This window comes from Drosophila santomea, chromosome 3R (assembly GCF_016746245.2).
Source record: "Drosophila santomea strain STO CAGO 1482 chromosome 3R, Prin_Dsan_1.1, whole genome shotgun sequence".
NCBI lineage: Eukaryota > Metazoa > Arthropoda > Insecta > Diptera > Drosophilidae > Drosophila > Drosophila santomea.
The window spans coordinates 12,934,023-12,954,316 of NC_053019.2; the positions used below are offsets into that span (position 1 = coordinate 12,934,023).

The window sequence follows — 20,294 nt, forward strand, 5'->3', positions numbered from 1 at the left end:
AAACATTTTGCATACATTTGTATGTGCTTTTTGCAATCCGAGTGCGTGTGTGCTTTGTACTCGGTTTAGGAGGTAATTCCTTTCAATTGTTGTCTTACAGGCCGTTTTACAAGCCATTTTCTGTTGCCTGCTTTTAGGGGGTGGAACATTATGTCCTTGAACTCGATGAAAAGCCTGGCTTGATTGTATCATTGATTAGCCCATTTGTTTTTTATACCTACATTGCGCGCTGACTGAACAAAAATTACTTAAACCGAAATGAATTGTTATTAAAACAAATAATTTCGTGTATTTTATAATATTATAATTAGATAACCAAAATAGTTTTATTTTCGGAGCTGTAATAATTATTTAAAAATAAAATTTTTTCATAAAATACCAAATCAGTTATCAAGTGAAATCCGACTAAAGATCTATTTCAATATTAGCCATTCTCCGAACTGTCTCCCATTTTGCTTATAATATTTACCAATTTTGATTATCCCATACAGGGCGAGACCCGAATCAAAATTGAAATCTCTGCACTGACAAGAGCATTTAGGTGGCTAGGAGGCCAACTTCCGACCTTGTCCCCGCGTTCTGTGCCCTGTCGGCCTTTCAGCCGTTTCAGCCATTTGAGCTTTTCAGCCAGCCTGTGCTGTTTGCATATCAATTTGGGAATAAGCAACTCGGAGCTGACAGCGTTTGTGTCAACATCAACAACTGCTTGGTATGCGTGGCAGGCGGACGATGAGGTTGCCATTCGGGCCACATACAAAATACAAATGAGCCATTGTGGGTCACGTAGTGCTCAATAGGTCAACGGGTCATAACAGATTCGTTTCGATATTTGTTTATTGATGGCTTTCATCCACGACCACGATCAGCCGCATGCCACATGTAATTAATAAACAATGGACGACAGACTTCACTGCCTTTCCGCCCTTCGGCCGAACACAAATTCAGCGAATTAGCGAAGAAATTAAAAAGTAATTTCTGCAGAGCAACAAGGACGAAGGATTTGCAATTGTCAGTTGAAAATGTAGCGCATGCAAATGAAGAGGAAGATCCGTAAACGGCTGATGATGATGGTCTGACAACGATGCCAACTGACAGACCGAAGTTGAAACTTTTAATTTGATTTGCAGCATTTTAATGGATTTTAATGAAACGCAAACAGGCGACGATTGCAGCAAGGAGCGGAGGCGAAAAAAAGCTCAAAAAGGACACTCAAGAGGCTGGAGTAAAAACTTTGGCAAATGCCAAAGCGCGAAAAATTCACTTCACTTTATTTTCGGTAAGTTAGACGCAGCTCAAGACCTTCCACTTGATAAGCAAGCGCCTCTTTCCGTTTGTAATTGAAAATGTTTGAAATTCCGAGCCGACTGACTGTCGGCAAATCACAAAAATAGTAGGGGCGAGGATAATTCAAAATTAATTTCAATTAAGTATACTTTCCGGATCGTGAATATGACAGCTATGTGTCATAAGTCATGCATGTTTTCGCAGCAGACAGATGGACCCGGCGGGCTAATTAAAAACACATAAATTACGCATACGCCATGTGGCCGATGGTCGCGCAAAATGAAGCGTAAATGTGAAAAGTTTTGGCATTTTTGATCAAAAGTCCATGGGCCAGCTAATTTGATTAGCTCCCAGACTCAGGCCCGGGCTCATTAAGAGGTCCTGGCCCTTGTCCTTTGTCCCCTTTGCTTCTTGTACATCTCTCACTCTTATATTTCGCATTTTCCTCTTTTTCGGCCCTTTTCGTCTTGGCACTTCGTTCGCTGTGTCTTCTTACAGACAGAACTCATGCAACATTTAGTGGCAACTAATTGCAGCAGCATTGAAATTAATTATTTAACCCTTTTTATTGTTTAAGCCCTCGCTCGTCTTTTGACTTTCGGTTTTCAGGAGCCGCACCCGTAGCCTTTTTGGGCCGCGCCTCATTAGCATAATAAATTGTGCAAATTTGCGTAGTTAAACAAGTTATTATTTCAAATTAAACGAGTACATTTCGTCATTGCCAAGAGCCCGAAATTGTTAGGGTTATATAATAATAATTTCTTTTAAATCATCCAGTGACTCTGAGACCCGTTTGAAGTCTTTTAAGAAGGTTAAGTTGTCAAGAAAGCCGTTGAAAACTTAATTTAAAATGATTCAAAATTCTTCAAGGTGCTTAAATATCACAGATGTTCTTTAAACTTTTTCAAAAAACTGAAACCTTTAATTCATTGTTTATCTGCGAAGCCTATTTTTTCCCCCAATCTCTAACTTTTAATTAAAACTGGCATAGTGAACTCGAACACCAACCTGTCTGTTATAATACAGATTAGCGGTTCGAACTCTGAATAAACGCATTGAAATCCATAAATTGAATTATTTATTTATCTTATTTATTTGAATTTTTCATGAACAGCAAGGAAACAAAAAAACAAATGCATTGCAGCTTGCCTTTGGAAATATTTTACACAATTTAATGGCCAGTCGCCGAAATGAAAAACTAAAGTAAATGCTTTTATATACATTATCATTATTTGCTCTCGTTTATTTTTATTTTCTCGTGTGTGATTTTTACTCTTTACAACCGAAAGATGTGCGATTGAGTAAGTAAATTAATTTATACATTTATTTTTTATATTTAGTATGTTTTTCCATCACACACTCTGAGTTTTATTTTAATTGGACATACTTATGAACAAAACGTGATGTCAGATACCTCCAGGTTTCCATTCATTTTACCATACCACAATACAATATGCTTTATATTTGTATTTTGTATTTTTTAGTTGGCCGTCTGTCGCCAGATCATTTTTAGAGGGCTTTGACCCAGAGGATAATTGATAGTGTCTATTTGTAGTTGCTCAGCTAAATGAAATGTGTATTGCGTTTTTGTTTAAAATTATTATCTATGTGTCTCTGCTCTTTTTGTATGTCATTTTGTATGTCGACCTTAGTAACTACATGCTGAGATATATAGCAAATAGCTTTATATACATACGTATATGACTGAGTCTGGCTTAGTGACATGATTTATAGTTGTTTATTCTCTGTTTTTAATGTTTAAAATTGTATTTACAGCATATTTACGCTAGACTTAATTATAATGATTTTTACAGCATCTGCATTCTCGTTTCTCACCGATAAAATCGCATTTTATTCCATTATATTTTTTTTATGAGTTCGCTTATTTTTTATGGTGTTTCATATGTGTTTTTTTTTTTTTAATTTACCCATTGCACTTGCCGTGGGGTGTGCAGGGATATATTTGCTCGAAAAATGTTTTATGTGCACTACGTATGGAAATCAATTGCCAAACAACAATCGGAAAAATTACGCTTATATACAAATATTGGAAATTCGATTGGTTTGCTGGAGAGTGACTTATTTTTGCTAGTATCAGTGTCAGGCAGGTAAATCAATTTTTTCTGGCAGTTTTTGTTTGTTTAAATTTGCAGTTTTGTTTTATTCAGTCGCTCATGACCCAACCGACGATTATATTCATTTACATGGAAAACATGACTTTCATTGAAAAGAAATATGGTTTCTCCCAAAAAACGCACTTTTAACATGCCGAATTACAAAAAAACCCCTATTTTAAATTAATAACAAAGAAGAAATATATATAATATAGTCAAAGTCAAAAAATGTGTATAAAATGTAATTAGAACCGATTCCTTATGTTTCATTTAAAAACTGAAATGGAAGCATTATCATAATAAAATTCGTTTATTCTCATACTTATTAAGAACAATTATATAAAAGTAAGTAGCTACTTTCATTTTTTTGTAATATTTAATTCGAACTTTGTTCATACGAAATAATTTAAGGAACATACTTAAATATTAATTTAAAACATGTCTATGTTCAATATTTTTCCTTGAGCATTCATAACCTTTAACGTTTCACTCCCTCAATTTTATTTACATTTATCGACCCAAAAGCTTTTCCTATTTACTAATTCGCGGTCTTACCTTTGTGTGTTACCCTAACTAACTAACTAGGTGACTAACTGACAGACTAACTAACGTGATGATATAGTTGACAAAGTTGCCATACGAGGCGATTTCGAATCCGAGTCCGGAGAGTTGAGTTCTTCCGCCAATTTCGATTCTCTTATGAATGAGAGTGTTCATGAAGGGCGTCGCAAACAGTGAATTAGTAGAATTGCCGCCAGAAATGCGGAAATTAGTGACGTCCTGCCACACAGGATGCTCCTTTGTGCCGAGCCAGAGTCTTTAATTAAGGAAACGAAGAGAAGACATTGGAAAATAAGCCAAAAGAAATATTATGGCATCGGTTCAATATAATTTGAAGTCTATATTGCAAGCCAAATACATCCATTCATTAATACATTTAAGGCGACTTATATACATTGCATTCATCTTATTATAAAAGTTAAAGGATATGGTTTTAACTTGATGAAAGTAAGGAACAGATGGATAATCAAGACCAACTCACTTGCATTCGCATGCCTCAGCGGCATTTGATTGTTGAAATTGTCGTACTGCGATAGTGACGCACTGAGAGTCTTCTCGCGCCTCAACTCCGGATAATTTTCAATTTCCGCCACGCATTTGAGCTCTAGGATTTTTCCGGCCTGGAAAAAGCGCTGCCCCTGCAAAAAGAATTGCACCTGAAGCCGTTGTCGCCTCAGTACATAATCATGGGCTGCTAAACTTGTGTCCGTTGTGGGATACAGTTCTCCTAACAGCGGCTAAAAAAGAGTACAAATAAACAAATAAGTTAAATACAAACATTAACTAAACTAAAAGCTTTAAGTAGTAGTTTAAGTAGTTTTAAGTATATAATTTTTGTTTTAGTTTAAAGAAGGCAACAAACCTGCTCGCCATTTATGTACCAGGTGAGTCGTGTGGGCAGACTGGAAAAGTCCGATATGCAAGTGGCTTTGAGGTATTCCTCCATGCGATACATGGAGTTGAAGCTTTCGATAAGCGGGTCGTTTTGAGGCAGTGCTATAATATTTAAAAACATTATTTACTGAATTAGATCACATTACTATAGTGGAAAGCTCACCTGCAACAGTCATGTTGTCCGCCTTATCCGCGAGCTTAAAGTGGGGCGCATCGCCGCTAACTTCGCACTTATAGAGTCCGGTTGACTTGGCACCTTGTAAACTCAAATCCAGTCGGCAACTCGATTCGTTGCACACGTATTTCCCTTCCAGCACTTGTAAACCTGGCACTTCGAAAGTCATGTAAATCGGACTCGTCAAAGGGGAATATCTAATCAGAATATTAAGCCGTTGAGAACTTAGCTTTTAGTATAACTTGAAGTTGTTACCTGAAAAACTCCTCGTGGTCTTTGTACCATTTGACCGAGTTTAGAGTGTGACCTCGCATATCGTAGCTGCAAGACAAGGTCACATTGTCCCGAAAATCTACGATCTCGGGCACACTGATATCCGTCACAAACAGAGCACATGCGATTGGAAAGTCTGAAACGCATGAAAACCAATTTTTAAAATCCTATATTGTATTTTATTTTGGATAGAAATTCATTTGTATTCCCTTTTTGAGCATTAGACCATTGAGAGATATTTCTTTCCCCCACGAACTCGTTAACCAACATGTCCAATTTACGTATAGCAAACTGAAAATGCCAGCAGCACCATACTAACAGTGAAATATTGTTAGAAAACAGGGCCCTATGGCAATTTCCTGTAATCGAACCGTAGGGCGTGGCACATGTGCTTTATGTATGGGATGAGTTCATGGAAATCTGCCATCCTCGATTTGTTGGATAGCAAGGCCCACAGGCCAGTGGCACAATTTTGGTGACCAAAAACCAGGGACATGTTCAGCGGTAGGTTTAGTATGCGTAATTTTTAATTTGCCCAGGTGACTGACCTGGGAAATTCGAAAATGGGCAAACTAGGGGGAAACGGCTGGTGCCTTGTGTCCAAGTTCGAGCACACGAGACATCGAATAAATTTCAAATTTCTTGAAACGAATATGCAAAACAGTTAGTTAGGCAGAGGGCTACCTACATACGTAAGGACAAGAAAAAAGCATTGGATGTGGGGCCATATGTATCAGCCATATGGAGTTACAATCAGTAGGTAGATCCTGACATGGCTGACCACCGACCCAATAAACAACCCGTGGGTGGCTGGTCCAGAAATTGATAAGAAATGTGGACAATTCAAATGTCAAATGACTCGACTTTTGCTCGAGAAAAATAAATAAAGTATAAATAAAGTGCAAAGTAAAAGGAATTTGGCAGCAGGACATGACGGATATTCAGCAGTTGGAAATCCCTTATATGGACATTACTTGGCTTTCATAGGGATCTCATGGGGATTTGTAATTAAAAATGTGATATCTAAGGTGACTACGTGATTCCGGCTAAAAATACTTTTTTAACTAAAGTAACACAGTTACTTACACAGTTAACACAGTTTATTAATTTTGCTAGCACCATTAAAATCGCTTAAGGTAGTTAAATTTTACTAATGCTTTATTGACGATTTAAAAACATACACCTTGTACACTAACCACTAAAGCTTTTTGGCATTCTGCACATATGCAAATTAACATAAAGGCAAAAAATGTCGCAAAATTACACAAATAAATATTTTATTCACATTTATTTGAGATAGCTGTGATTAAATGTGGCAAATTGTTAGAATTCATTACGCTTTTAAATCAACGGAAACTAGTAAAAACTTTGAGCCATCCGGGGGCAAAACAATTCCATTGCCACTGTGTTGGTCTCCACTAAAACGCAAAGGAAGGAGAGGGTTAAGCTGGGACAGAGATACCAACACACATATATTTACACCTCCGCACATGAAAAGTTTGCTGTTAATTAACCTGCACATTTCATTCGAGAAAAGGCACTCACACATTTACGTACTCGTACGTTTAACCCAAAGCTAACCCACTGAAATCCGCACACACATTTTCCCAAATGTACACATGCATTTTTGGGACCATCGCCGTATAAGTTTGGTGATAAATTCATTTGGATATGCCGAGTTGAGACATTTAGGCAAACATTTTTGCGGTGCCATGTTTTCTTTATAATAATTCTATGTGGCTTAGTGCAGAAGACTTTCTTTCTAACAACCCACATTCAACAGCTTCACATAATGAAGTATAGAAATCGTAGAGAAGAAAATCGCATAACTTTTCTTATAACTAATAACTACTTAAATGCTAATTAAATGAATTGGTCGATGTTTCATTGTATTTTGTTGATTTCTTGAGGATTTAACTGGAAAGCTGACAGTAAGTTGATCTACTGAGAAGTTGATGGAATCATAATCTTGAACTCAACTGTGTACAAATTTCTTTAAAGTTTGATGGTCTTTTGTGGTCAGCACAATTATATATTCATTTTATTTGCTTGCGCCATATAAGCCACAAAGTGGAGAAAAAGAATCTATAAGCGTCTCGCAAACAGGCACAGTGTTTTTTTCCTATTTTAGTTGCATATAAATCCGCAAATTAATTGGGTGCCATATGACTGAAGAGACCAACAGATTTCAAAAGTAAATAAATAGGTCCCAGCCATTTGTAATTTGTTGTAGTTGCTTTGCGGTTACCCAAGGCGACATCGTAAATTGGACGTCACACAATGGACAATATTTAATTCCATTAGGCTGGCCGGCTGGCCAAATTGTTGTTGCCGGCAAACACTCTTAATATAGAAGCGTCCACAGAAATTGAAAAGCTACAACTCTACAGCAGAACTTTTCCTGCAAATCCTTTCTCCGGCTCTCTTTGTGGTCAAAGCCTTTGTGTGCGTGTCCTGGATAGCATGAATTTCCTGCATGAAAGTATTCCGAGGTGAGTGTGGAATATGTACCAGACCAGACCCAGTGAAAAAATTCTCAGGGAATATGCACTTAATCTATCCACTGCCAGTAGGTCAGAAACTCCAATACTACATTTAAAATAGCAATATACTTAAATGGTAATAAATTGAAAATTAAAAAACGCCGTAAATTGAAAAATTGGTTTGGGATTATATTGAAGCTAAAGAGTTTATAGACATATCATATACATTTGCGAAAATAACCACAATATACCGCACTCATTTAACCATTCTTTATTTGATAGGTATAGAATCTCCTTTCTGATACAAGCCAATTTTAAACATTATTTTTTGTTATTATCAAGCATGCCAGAACTCTAACCAATTGCAATTTAGTAGGTTAAAAAGAAAAAGTGAAAACCCGCTTTAGCCGTTGAACTTTTCCAGCGCTCTCGCACACATGATGGAATACAATTTCTAGTTCTCGAAGAGGAGAGTAAAAAGCAGACTGAGCCAGCTCATTTAATGCGCTCCAAATTAATTGCCCCATTGCCATTGGCAATTCGAGTGCAGGAGGGAATAACAAGTCGTGGAAAAGCGGGAAAATGCGGCGGGCGGCTGCCTTTGGCAGTTTGCCTAATTGCGAGCATTTCAAAAATACAATTTAAGTTTAAACTGCACTCAAGATGTGCTGCTGCTGCTGCTGCTTCAGCAAAAGTTGAGGCAGCAGAAATTACCGAATGCCAAAAGGGAATCGGAATGGTAAGCGGGGCAAGTGCAGCAGCCACTGAAACTGCGGCAACGGTTGAAATTATGGCAAAAGTCATTAAAACAACCGGAGGCAAAAACTTTGCCAATATTGATCTGCGGTCGGTGTTCTCGGTAAACACCAATAACAATTAAAATAATAACAAACCGATTCACAATAAACGACAAGGGCGATTGTTTTCGGTCACATCACGCATACGCACCGTTGCCTCCAAATCCCCGCCAGCGCTTCATTAACCAAACAAATACTGCACGAAATGCACTGCAACCAAATCTCAATCGCCGAATTCCATAAAAAAATAATATTAATTTCCTCCGTTTCGAGCGGAGAAGGGCCACAAAAACTTACCAATTAAAAGTGCGATGAACAGAAACATCAGCCAGCCGTAATCCATGTTTTTGTCGTCGTCCGTATTGTTGCTCTTATTTGAATAAAATTAATTGTTTCCAGTTATTGTTGCTATTGGCTTTTGCAGTGGCGTTGATTTATGCAGTTTATCTCCCCGTCCTATCTCCAAGTGTCCCTTTGTATCGAGTGTTTGGAGTCGGAAAGAACGCCCCAAAAAACTAGAATCGAACAAGCAAGTGGAGGTCAAACGAGTAGCTCAATTAATTGAACACTGTGTCAAAAGGAGACGTACAAAAGAAGGACTCGAAACCCACATCGAGATGGAGAAACGGAACAAGAGAATATAAATAAATAAACTCAGCGACAAACTCATGCAGAAAAGTTCAAAGGATACGCTCTGTCAGTGTCGTTATAAATAAATAACAAACGTTACAGCATTTCGGAAAAAAGTAACCAAGTCCAAGGAGCTGGAGACAGGATATACACGGAAAAAATAAAAATGGTCATTTAAGTAGTATTTGTCAAGTATACATTTAGTGTTTATAATTCAAATTTTGATTTCTATAATAATAAAAACAAAACACAGGAAGTAAACTAAAATAGAAACCAGTTTTTATTAGTCTCATGAAAAAAGGTCGGGGAATGCGTGTGCCATCGAAATTTGTTATCTCAATGTCTTAGTAAGATAAGTTGGTATGTTGTCATCAACGAATCACATGAACACTCTACTTCTCTGTGTACGAACTGGCTTAAAAGGGAAAGAAGGAAAAAACAGAGAAAACAAGGACGTGTGGGCGTGGCAGACGCCCTGGCATCCTGTTTTGTTGTACTTCTCGTGTGCGACTGTGTGTGTGCGTTTGTCAACTTAAATAATTTAAATGCCAAATTCAAACGAATCCATGTGTTTAATATTTGAATAAGCCGTCCACCTGCCACGACCACGCCCCCTTTCGCTTGTGACCCCTGCTCCAGTACCTTTTTTCTTTAGGTTTCTTGGTTTATGTTCACTTTATTTTTGGCTCGGTTGTTCTTGTCAATTTGGGTTTGGTCGGAGTTAACTTTAAACTGAAATTGAAATTGAAGCACTCAACGGAAACGGAAGTTCCCAGTCCAGTGCAATTTAAACTTGTTTCGTTGTTGTTTAGCAGGGTTCAAGAGTACTTTCGGAACTTCTGCCCTTTTCTTTTCACTCGGCAGCTTGGTTTCGCTTGGACTTTTGGGTTAATATTTACTGCACGCTTGGGTTAATTGACCTTTCGGCAGGAGTGTTGACGTATAGCTATATTTTGGCTTAAAGTTAACGAACTTTACTAACGCACTAACGAATTGCGATTTTCTTTATTTGAGTTAATATTCTCCCTGTGTTTGTGAGGTTTTTGTTCTTTTTTTTTTATTGAACTCGATTCGGTCGGCGATGGAGGACTCCTGTGGAAAGTATCTCCGCGCGGCTTCAGGCTTACGAGCTGACTGAAGCTGCGACTCGGATTCGTGAGTTGAACTTCACGGATGCCACCGCTGTCGGCTGCGCAGTCGGCGTTGCCGCCTTTGAAGGACTTCGTGACCGGCAGTCGTGTAACACGGTGCGCTCAGCATCTGAAAGGTCCTCGGGAGCATCCCGATGCTCGGTTACACGACAGCTGAGCCTGTAATGGGTCCCATGGGGCCACGAGAGTAGAGCCCAAAGAGCGAATCAAAGAGAGGCGGTGAGATTTTGTAGCTTTGTCGCCCTGTCTGTTGGCTTCTGCAAGAAGGATGTTATCCTTAACAGCATTAATGTTACTTTTAACAGGCCTAAACATAGCATTTATTAATTATTTTATATGAAGGACTTACAGCTCTTATGTAAAACAATTTCTTAATGTTTTTAAATACTTCATATTCGGAAAATATATTATCTAAATATTTATTCATTATAGACTACTTTAAAAACATTGCATCAAAGTTAAAAAAAATCCATTAATTCTAGCTAAACATTTTATAATCTCTTTGTGATCACTGGTACTTCGAAAATCCTTCTGCACTTAATTATAGCCGCTTATTATCATATTTTTACGGGCGGGTTAATACTGCGGGCACCTCAAAAAGTTTGCTTTAAAATCAAGAACACCCTTTGTATTTGTTGTTGCTTTTGATAGTGCGTGTTTTATAGTTAACGGATATCCCTGGTAGTTAAATGCAGACAACAAACGGAGCAGACCCAAGGAAAAGTCCGTGTTGCAGCTGCATGTAAAAATATTACGTGCATGGGGGGCTGTGCCACCAGCGAGGGGGGTGGTACGTGGGTGTGATGGCGGTTGTTCGCCTGCTGGTGTGGGCGGGATTCTAGAGCGAATGACGACGACGGCAGCACAAAGTCATCTTATCATTTCATGAATAATGCAGGGATTTGTTAGGGACACATGACTGGAATTTTACGCAAAAGTTGTGATGATGTTGCTGCTGCTGCTTCTACTGCTGCTTTTGCTTTTGCTTCTGATGCTGCTGATTCTACTGCTGCTGCTGCTGCTGCTGCTTCTTTTCCCTTTGCCAACCGCCAACACTTTGAGGTTGTTGCTATTGTTGCTGCTGTATGTTACTATAAAACTGCAGTCTGCTGGGTGCGGCAATCAACAGAAAATTGCAGATTTTAAATTCAAAGCATTTTGCTCGCTGTCCCTTTTAAGCTCGCTTCCTAGCTAGTTGGAACACCTTCCCCTTTTTGTCGTGTAACTTAATTCTAACGAATAATTTCTGATGCCCGAATATGAATATTAAAACAAAAGCAACGTGCGCCTGAGCATATGCGACACTTTCTTTTGCTGTAAATGCCGTTTCCGGATCCGGTTTACTCGCAAGCCACCTGCCTTCATCTGCCAACTATTTATTTTATGCGAATTTCGCTCATCTCCGCTTGCAAGTCACGTGACAACTCAAACTTTGTGCCAAGCAACAGAAAAAAAGAATAGAAAAAGGTATGCACAAAAACTTGCCAAAAAATGCAGAAGCTGCCGCACTGACACACACACACTCACGCGTCAGGATGGAGATCCGTCTGCACGATGGTGGGATAAAAAAGTTTTTCTGCAAATAAATCAGAAATTTTAAAAATTCATAACTTTAAGTTTGCTTTATGACTTTTGTTTATAACGTGTTACCACACTACGTATGCGTTACACTCGCCTCAAAAACTTGTCCGCCCCAAAGGGCCTCAATAATTAATAAGATATGCTCAAATATGCAGGGAGCAAGCTAGAATTATTCTGAAAAACCCGCAAAAACTGCAGACTTTTATCTACTGCTTGCATATTCGTATGCAAAGGTTGTTGGTTGAATATACCAACCTCAGAGCTCTGAAATAAATTGTTTGTGTGATTCCTTTAAATTGGTCATAGCAGTGTGGAATAAGTTACTTAATCAGCGATATATATTGCAAGTTAGTTTTTTGTATATTTTACTTGTCAGAAAGTTAAAAATATTTATTTTGTGCTCAATACTAATTTGATCTAATAATTTGATTGTATTAACTTCATTTGTCAATGCCAATCATTTATGGGTGTAACCAAATGTTTGACATATGTTGTAACATTTGATGTTACCAAAGTTGATCAATATTTGCATGTCGAGGCCTAGCTTTTTGCATGCTTAGGGCTGCCCCTTTCTAAAAAGTTGTTTTCCACTGGAACGACCTATAAAGTGTGGACCACTTTCCTTCCCCAGAACTCCTTCAGATTGACACACTTTCCTCCTCAACCGCTGCAAGATGCCTGCAATCAAGGAGCCGTCATTTTTGGCCGCAATTTCTTGGTTCATCCCAGGAAAGCTTCTCGCTGAATGCGGTACAGTGTAGTGAGCGAAATTACCTCGAAAATATATTGATATTATCAATATATTGATCTACAATATAATGTGTTATACTATGTTGAAAAATATATAATACAACATTTCTTATTTTCTTGTTATTCTGAAAGTTATGTTTGTTGTTTGTACAAATATTTGCTTTAAAAATAGCATTATTACTAAGACAAACATTTTATGTAGCAGTGTTGTTATGAATTTTTATACAGTTACCTTAATGAAAAACTAAATTGTCAATCAGCCATGAATTGAATCAAATGAAGTGTAAAATTACAATTTCATCCAATTTGCAATTAACTCGACGAGAAGATGGCAAAAAGAGGAGAATCTCTTTTTTCCAATTTCAAATTATTCCAATGGAACGCACATGCAGCTGGACGGCGAAGGGTTTTGTATTCGTATCTGTGCGATTCGCTGGCTGTTTACGCCATATATATGTATATGTATATGTATGTATGTGGCAACTTTCACTGGGAAACAACATTTTGTGGGTGGGGAAAGCGCCGTCATTGGTTCGGGAAAGAGTGCGCTTTTCTTCTGGCTGCAAGGCACCTGGAAAAGTGCAAGTTTAATTGCATCGAGTGTAACTAGTTAATGGCAGAAATTGCAAATTGAAATGGTGACAAAGTAATTGAGGTCAGGAAACTCCCCTCGGAGTCGTCGAATCGAGCGCTAATTACAAAACGGGCACTGCAGCTGCCAATGGGGTCACTTGGCAGCTTTTCCGTGCGTCGCAGCGCAACGCAACGCAACGCAACGCATAGCATTGCATCGTGTTTCGTTTCATTTTCCGGCCATATCGGAAAATATGCAACAGCAATTGCCACGGCAACAACGGCAGCTGCCAAAGTTGTGCGGAATGTCAAAGTTTCCCCATTTCCGTCCCGCCTGCACTCTAAAAACATTTACAAATTGATTTTTTGTTGCTGCTGTCATGTTCGCAAAATATATATATTTTTTGGCCTTTTAAATGGTTGAGCACAAAGCCGCAACGGGACTTACGCACATTCGCATATCGAAAGCGAACTGACGTATTTAATGGTACTTTTTGGCACAATAATAAAATGTCCGTAATAAAACGGTCATTTGCATGTTCATTTCAGCCGGGCTGCCATAAATGCAAACAACTGGATTTCGCTAAACCAAATTCGAAAGTGCTGATGCCGGACCATGGCTAAAATTAGCGTTTGCCATTTGCTTGTTAGCCATGTCCCCCAACAAAATGCTTTTCGACTCGACCCAGGGATATTAGTCGCTGCCAATGAAAATTTATTGAGTGGAGAACCGCAGCTGAAAAACTCTCAATTCGTCAGATTATAAACAAGGTGATTGAACCTGAAGCCAAGCACTTAATTGCATAAAAACACAATGAAATGTGTACTCTATCCGCTCAAAAAAATTCCATTTAATGTAATATATTTTTGTTTTGATAATATCAATTCATTTCAGTATCATGGCAATAAAAACTTAAGGGGCAAAAAATCTAAATATTTCACAGGTACTTAGCATCATCATCAGAATTTATTGTTTGATATACACAACAAACAGCAAGTATACACTCTACACTAAAATGTCCATTAATTTATTTTTTGTATTGCTTCATAAGTGTGCAGATTTAATAGAAACTGCATTCGTTTAATGGACCTCTCTTCACTTTACATTAAATACTTTATATTACTACATATATTTAAAGACTGGGAAGTAGCTTTTTTTATTAATTGCAAATTATAAATCGTTATTACCATGCGATCCACAAACATTTGTAAAACAATCAATCATTGGCGAATTAAGTTAAATATTCCCAAGAGCTCTTTTGAGGTATCAATAGCCTCCAATTAAACGAGCGTTACATCACAGTCCCATCGCTCCTTTAGAAAAACTTAACAAGTGCACTTTTATTAAAAAATAAAAATCATGGTTTAAAATGGCAGCAAAAAAAATTAAACAACATGTCAAGAAGTTTGCAAATTCAAGGCACTTAATAAAAAAATCATAAATACCCTCTCGATTATAAATACATTTAAATATATTTAAATACATTGAAAGGTTGATATAGTATTTTAAATGAAAATAACAATTTCATTATGCATGAAAATTGTACAGCGAAATGTAGACAATGATTCCCAGAAAGGGCATTTCAATCTGGTGTTGAACAGCGAACGTTTCAATCAATCAAGCTAGAGCGGTGTGAAAATCATACGAGCGGCGTGAAAAGGAAACGGAAATTGCTGCGAATTGTGTGCTGTCCACAGGTAAACATATCCGCGTCCACATATTACATACATTACATATATACTACGTATTGCATTCGCTGCTTGTGCTTGGGCAGCTGTAAATGCCACTTGATTTCAATATTTCAATCAGCGATGCGCACAGTTAGTTAAGCTTTTTGAATACATTATGCAATTTGAGCAGCCACAAATGATGCAGGTGCAGGTGCAGCAGCAACAATAACATCATTAGATCCAACCGCCGAAACTCATCTCAGCTGGCCTGCAATCCCGCCAATGGCGACATTAAATCATCGATACAACAAGTACCTGTTAAGGGCTTTTGCCGCATTTCGAGCTACAGCTTCCTTTCGATTTGCAGTTGGCCAAGAGCCCAGGATTTTCATGTTTCGCCCGACGACAGAGAGAGAAAAACGTATCCCTTAACGTAGGCATAGATTTTATGGTCAAAACTATTAAATGGTAGACGAAATATAACTTGTTTTCTGTAATCTGAAAAATAGTAATGTGTAAAATCAAAACTAAACTTTTATTTTAAAAATCCTTTATTTTTCAGTGTAACAGTCGGCTTGGACTTTTATTTGTTGGTTGTATTCGTTGCTTGTGCATATTGTGAATGCGCGCATTTCGAGCACGTGATTGAGATTTTTACATTTAAAACGTGACTGAAATATTTTGCAGTTTCGTCACTTCGATGCCTACCGCAGAAGGATACACTCTCGCCATTTACCATTCTGCTGGCTCACTCCTGCTCCATTATCCTTTCTCCGTTCTTCATTCTCCAATGCCATCCTTACCATTCCGTATTCCGCATGCAATGAAATGTATTCAATACTCCGTCAATGATGTCCCAAGGACTGTTGGCCCGCGGCTGCCTTTTATTATTATTATTTTCATGTGCTGCTCTTCCATTTGTGCGATCCCCTCTTTGCCGGTCAGTGTTGTCCTTTCACCTTTTGCCTTCCTCCTTTTCAATCAACGGCAAATGGCCAAGTGCTAACTAGATTTAAATAATGCATTAGTCGCTGCTGTTGAGAAGTTCGCCATTCGACTGTCCATGGCAGTCTACCAGTTTCGGTCAAGTTTTTGATTTTATAATATGTATGACATCGAAAGATGAATTTAAATACTTCTTAAAGGCGCAAAAAAAAATGAATTACAACTTAAAAGATAATCGTAACTGTCGAAACATACTTAAGCATTTATAACTATTGTGCTTTCTTATAATTCGACTCTTAAGAAATCAGTAGAATACATTTTTCTTCCGAAAGCCAAAAATCGAACATATCTACCAAGAAATGCAAATGGCAATGAATTCTGCTGATATGTGGTTGAGTTAGTGAACCCGACAACACGCCTAAAGAAAAATGGCAATTGAAAATTGTTTGATTAGCTGAGCCATTTGGGGCTTCGACAGGAAGTTTCCGGCAACTGAAAACTGCCACAAATTCTCAATTGTCGTTGGCCAAAAACTTGCCGAATAGGAGAAACTACCCAACGACAGTTGCCAGGCTGTAAATAAAATTTAATGAAATGATACGATAAAGTTGCGAGTGTGTGATTTACACACAGCAGAAACGCAGATAGTACTGCACAATTGCATATGCACTGTTAGAAAATACAGTTAAGCTTTTGAGTAAACATATAAACATATTAAAAGCATTTTAGCGTTACGTGTTCATATTAAATAACATTAAGTTTTGCCAAGTTATATTGATGTTTATTGATATGTTTATAATACTCTAATTTGTTAAAACACCTATAAGGACTTAAATAGAAAATAGGTTAAAGGTACTGGCTGCCTACATTGTTATCCCAATTTGCTATACCAGTTCACCACAAATTTTAAGCTATTCCTAATATTTTTCAGTGCCCGGCTTGTTAGGCAAGTCTGTTTCCCAGGGTTTTCTCACACATCTTCTGCGGAAGTCTGACTCTCTCTCGTTCTTTGTACCAGTGCGTAATTTCAACATTGGCAATTAAAATTTTGTATGAGTTGCTTGCAATCAGTGCCCAAACTTGCCACGCACAAACAAATACACTCGCAGAAACACCCACACGGATGCCCGCACACAGTTGCATGCGGCGACAAACTCAGCTGGTGTCTGCATAATTTAAAGCATACATTTAGGCTGCCGGTCCTGGCTGTGTGATAAATGCCAACCAGTCAGCGCACACACACACACACACGCAAACACACTCGCACAAACACCCACCATCACCCATACAGCCAAACACCGATGCGGAGGACATCAGTTCGCTGCTGCTGACAATTCCAAACAATTTGCCGAGTCTGGCAAGCATTTTGGGCTTGACTCCCTGTTCGGGGCTGTGATTGCCGTCTTCGGCGCTCTGCTTTGATTATAAGCCACGCCCACACAGAGGCATGCGTCGGGACACTAAGAAAAAAAAGGTTTATCAAGCATAAGAGATCTTATCGCCAAATTACTAGGGGCTTAGGACCGCTTTCAGGTGGTTTGAAATACGCTACATTAATTTTGAATGTCTGGCTCCACAGCATTCCTTTCTATTGTAACATTAATATCTTAGACTTGTATATTCCTGTAATAAGAACATATTCAAAAAATTTTTTTCTCTGTGTATCCACCCAGCCGGGCTTTAAATCCAAGTAAACTACGAACAAATGTTTAGAGAAAACTTGTAACTTGTTATTCTGCATATTTGACAAACACTTCACATGCTCACAGCTAACGAATGTTAAGTTCTGAAAACCGTAAATCCATTGAATCCCAAAACTCCGTCAAGTATTTCAAATTCGAATTATGAGCAGATATACTTCATTTCTTTGCAATTGGAACTTTGCCCACATGGAGTTCACATTGAGATTTATTTAATTGCAACCAGACGTTTTATTTATTTTCTCAATGGTGTATAAATAGGACATGAGCGGGACTAAATTCTAGGCAAGTAAAGTGATTGAGATTACAGTCGAGTGCTGGAGTTTTGGTGAGATTTGTGCATTATTTACATGACGTAGGCCCGTCGCATCATCAGATCGAAGTACATATCGTTGTCAATTGAGGCACTAATGGTGGCATAGTAGTTGACAAACTCCTCACGTGTTATCTGAGGTACATGATATTTTAAGTTGTGTTTATGCAGAAACAATCCTTAAGACTCACCTTTCCATCCAGGTTACCTCTACCTCCCTCAAAGTTGTGCAAAAAGTCGGTAAGAATTTCATCCTCGGACTTCTCTCCGGTCTGATACTTGGGATGTTCTTTTACAGAATACACATTCTTAAGATCTTGAATGGTAATTACTCCATCATCATCGCGATCCATTTTGTTGAAGGCCTGGTCAATAATATTCAATCGGCTCTGGGGCATGGGGGGCTGCGGACAGGGTATATTTCCATAAGTAATTAAATGATAGATAAGAACTGACTTATGTAATTAGTTTATGAAAGCAAGATGAATACATGACGATTGAATTGTATCCGTTGGCATATACAAATATAAGTTATATTTCTGCATCTTACCCTTAATTTAAGCAGGAACTCGGTCATGTTGATCGATCCACTACCATCCTCATCGAATCTAAAGAGAGGGAAATTTAATATTTCTGAATCTCATATAGTTAAAGGAAGTGCTGTCACTCACGTGGCGAACATCTGCTTGATCTCCTCCTCCGATACATCCAGTCCGGTGTCCCTAATGCCGGTGATGAACTCCACCTCGTCTAGAGCCTTGCTACCATCGTCGTCCATCGCCCGGAAGGCCCTGCCATGAATAATCGAAAGTTAAACTGTTACTATTGCATAATCCATCGCAGGTCCGATTGAAATGTCGTTAAAATGCAATAAGGCAATCATACCTGCCCAGCCCCAGAATGCCTGTTGCTCCGCGGCTGAGGCACAGCAATCGCAGCTTGGTGATGGGGTCCTTGTCCTCGCCATCTGTCAGTTCCCGGAGCGCTTGACTCGCCAGGTTGGCCTCCAGGGTGTAGAGGTCGCCGTTCGGGGACTTTGATTTAGGCATTTTTAGAATTTATATGTATGTACACGTTTAATTAAATTTGAAGTAGTTATCAGAGAGTTTTCACAATGCCTACTTTCGTTACCAAAATTTTCATTGATTGATTTCGATTCCTGTAAACTTGAACACCTGTGGCACTGAATACTCTTCTCTTTTACTTTCTAATGTAGGCGTATAATTACGAAAAATTACCCATGAGTAATAAGTGGTATGTAGTGGCAATATAGGAGTAAAAGGTAGCAATACTTGAACGAAAACAAATTTAAAATATCTGAAACAACAATTAATTAACGCATTTTATTCCGACCTTATTTTATGATTCTTTTACATACTTCGATATCTAAATTATTTCACTGTGTATTTTTATCTCAGCCAAGGCAAATAAATTTGTGTGAATCAAAGCCATTGTGTCTAATTATTTTCTTAACAACTCTTATGACTATTCCAAGTACTTTAATTAACGCGAAAACATTTAAAAAGTGACTAACAAAAATATCCATTTATGGTTCAAGTAATTAAAGCCACTGTGCAAACACAAGCAATATAAAAACAAAAGATCCCTTGAACCGCAGTGAATCATTCGCTTCGCCTCAGCTGATTTTTCTCAAGACGCTCTACAAATGTTTCGTCACACTTTTAAAGCGACTTGCCTTCAATTAAGAGAATTTCGTCACTAGGCAAGGGGAGTGTATAATCAGCTGAAGAGGTGTAACGAAAGTGGTGCAGATTTTTAATTTCGTAGAAAGCCCTTGCGCACTCTTCCAGATTGGAACCCAAGGTGAAGGTCGCCGACCAAGAGCTTAGCCCCTCAAATAGAAAGGAAATGCGAGAGTAAAAAAGCCAACCCCAACATACCTCCTCCATGTTTTTATTCGTGAATAGACCTTTTCACTAGTTTTAAACAAAATTTGATGGTGGCTTGTTTTTTATAGGCGCCCAACTGAATGGATAACTGCAAGATACTTGTTACTCTGGCGGCTTTGAAATGCAAACTGAAAGCGAAAAATAAAGCGGCGGCAATGAATAAACAGCCAGTCGCTCGTAAAGAACGAGATGGCCAGATACGGAGATGGGGAGCCAGAGTGAGAGGCACTGATATCGGGAGCGCCGTGGAACGAGTGGAAATGAAATATGAGCTTTGCCGGCTTTTGTGGCGAGGGAAAACTAGTTACTAAAAAGCATTTACGCTCATGTGGAGCAGACAGTTCGCCTCAGACAGAAAACCCACTGAATTGCCAGCTCACCTGACTCATCCGCCTAATAACTCGCTCGCTTTTGCCAGTGATGGCAGCTTTATTTCAAAATAACAAATTATAAATATATTTAAAATATAATTATGTTGAACAAAAATGA

General features: G+C 38.4%; 2 protein-coding genes across 5 annotated transcripts; both read right to left on the minus strand.

Moving 5' to 3' along the window:
* Positions 1-3,742: 3,742 nt before the first annotated feature.
* On the minus strand, positions 3,743-10,327 carry LOC120454028. 2 transcript variants are annotated; one of them, XM_039639018.2, is made up of 7 exons: positions 9,854-10,327; positions 8,879-9,096; positions 5,284-5,437; positions 5,017-5,225; positions 4,822-4,955; positions 4,441-4,696; positions 3,743-4,215 (listed from the first exon to the last, which is right to left on the minus strand). In XM_039639018.2, the coding sequence occupies exons 2-7, from the start codon at positions 8,922-8,924 to the stop codon at positions 4,112-4,114; spliced, it is 903 nt and encodes a 300-aa protein (XP_039494952.1). In that variant the 5' UTR covers positions 8,925-9,096; positions 9,854-10,327; the 3' UTR covers positions 3,743-4,111. The 2 variants fall into 2 exon arrangements, with proteins under 2 accessions (XP_039494952.1, XP_039494953.1); XM_039639019.2 differs by having other exon boundaries at positions 10,202-10,317.
* Positions 10,328-17,789: 7,462 nt separating this feature from the next.
* LOC120453992 (calcyphosin-like protein) lies at positions 17,790-19,937 on the minus strand. Of its 3 annotated transcripts, none has more exons than XM_039638948.2 (6): positions 19,797-19,937; positions 18,781-18,929; positions 18,567-18,686; positions 18,446-18,503; positions 18,087-18,299; positions 17,790-18,030 (listed from the first exon to the last, which is right to left on the minus strand). In XM_039638948.2, exons 1-6 carry the CDS (start codon positions 19,803-19,805, stop codon positions 17,929-17,931), a joined length of 651 nt encoding a protein of 216 aa, XP_039494882.1. In that variant the 5' UTR covers positions 19,806-19,937; the 3' UTR covers positions 17,790-17,928. The 3 variants fall into 3 exon arrangements, with proteins under 3 accessions (XP_039494882.1, XP_039494883.1, XP_039494881.1); XM_039638949.2 differs by having other exon boundaries at positions 19,800-19,820; XM_039638947.2 differs by lacking the exon at positions 19,797-19,937 and having other exon boundaries at positions 18,781-19,015.
* Between the last annotated feature and the right edge of the window lie 357 nt (positions 19,938-20,294).

What these genes read in the sequence shown, in the direction of transcription:
- LOC120454028 (XM_039639018.2), bottom strand. Translation starts at nt 8,924, where the DNA reads ATGGATTACGGCTGGCTGATGTTTCTGTTCATCGCACTTTTAATTG. An exon ending in GTTCATCGCACTTTTAATTG is followed by an intron (nt 5,438 to 8,878) that starts GTAAGTTTTTGT and finishes CATGCGTTTCAG; the next exon opens with ACTTTCCAATCGCATGTGCT. An exon ending in GGACAACATGACTGTTGCAG is followed by an intron (nt 4,956 to 5,016) that starts GTGAGCTTTCCA and finishes TAAATATTATAG; the next exon opens with CACTGCCTCAAAACGACCCG.
- LOC120453992 (XM_039638947.2), bottom strand. Translation starts at nt 18,944, where the DNA reads ATGCCTAAATCAAAGTCCCCGAACGGCGACCTCTACACCCTGGAGGCC. An exon ending in GGCATTCTGGGGCTGGGCAG is followed by an intron (nt 18,687 to 18,780) that starts GTATGATTGCCT and finishes TATTCATGGCAG; the next exon opens with GGCCTTCCGGGCGATGGACG. An exon ending in GAGGTAACCTGGATGGAAAG is followed by an intron (nt 18,031 to 18,086) that starts GTGAGTCTTAAG and finishes CATGTACCTCAG; the next exon opens with ATAACACGTGAGGAGTTTGT.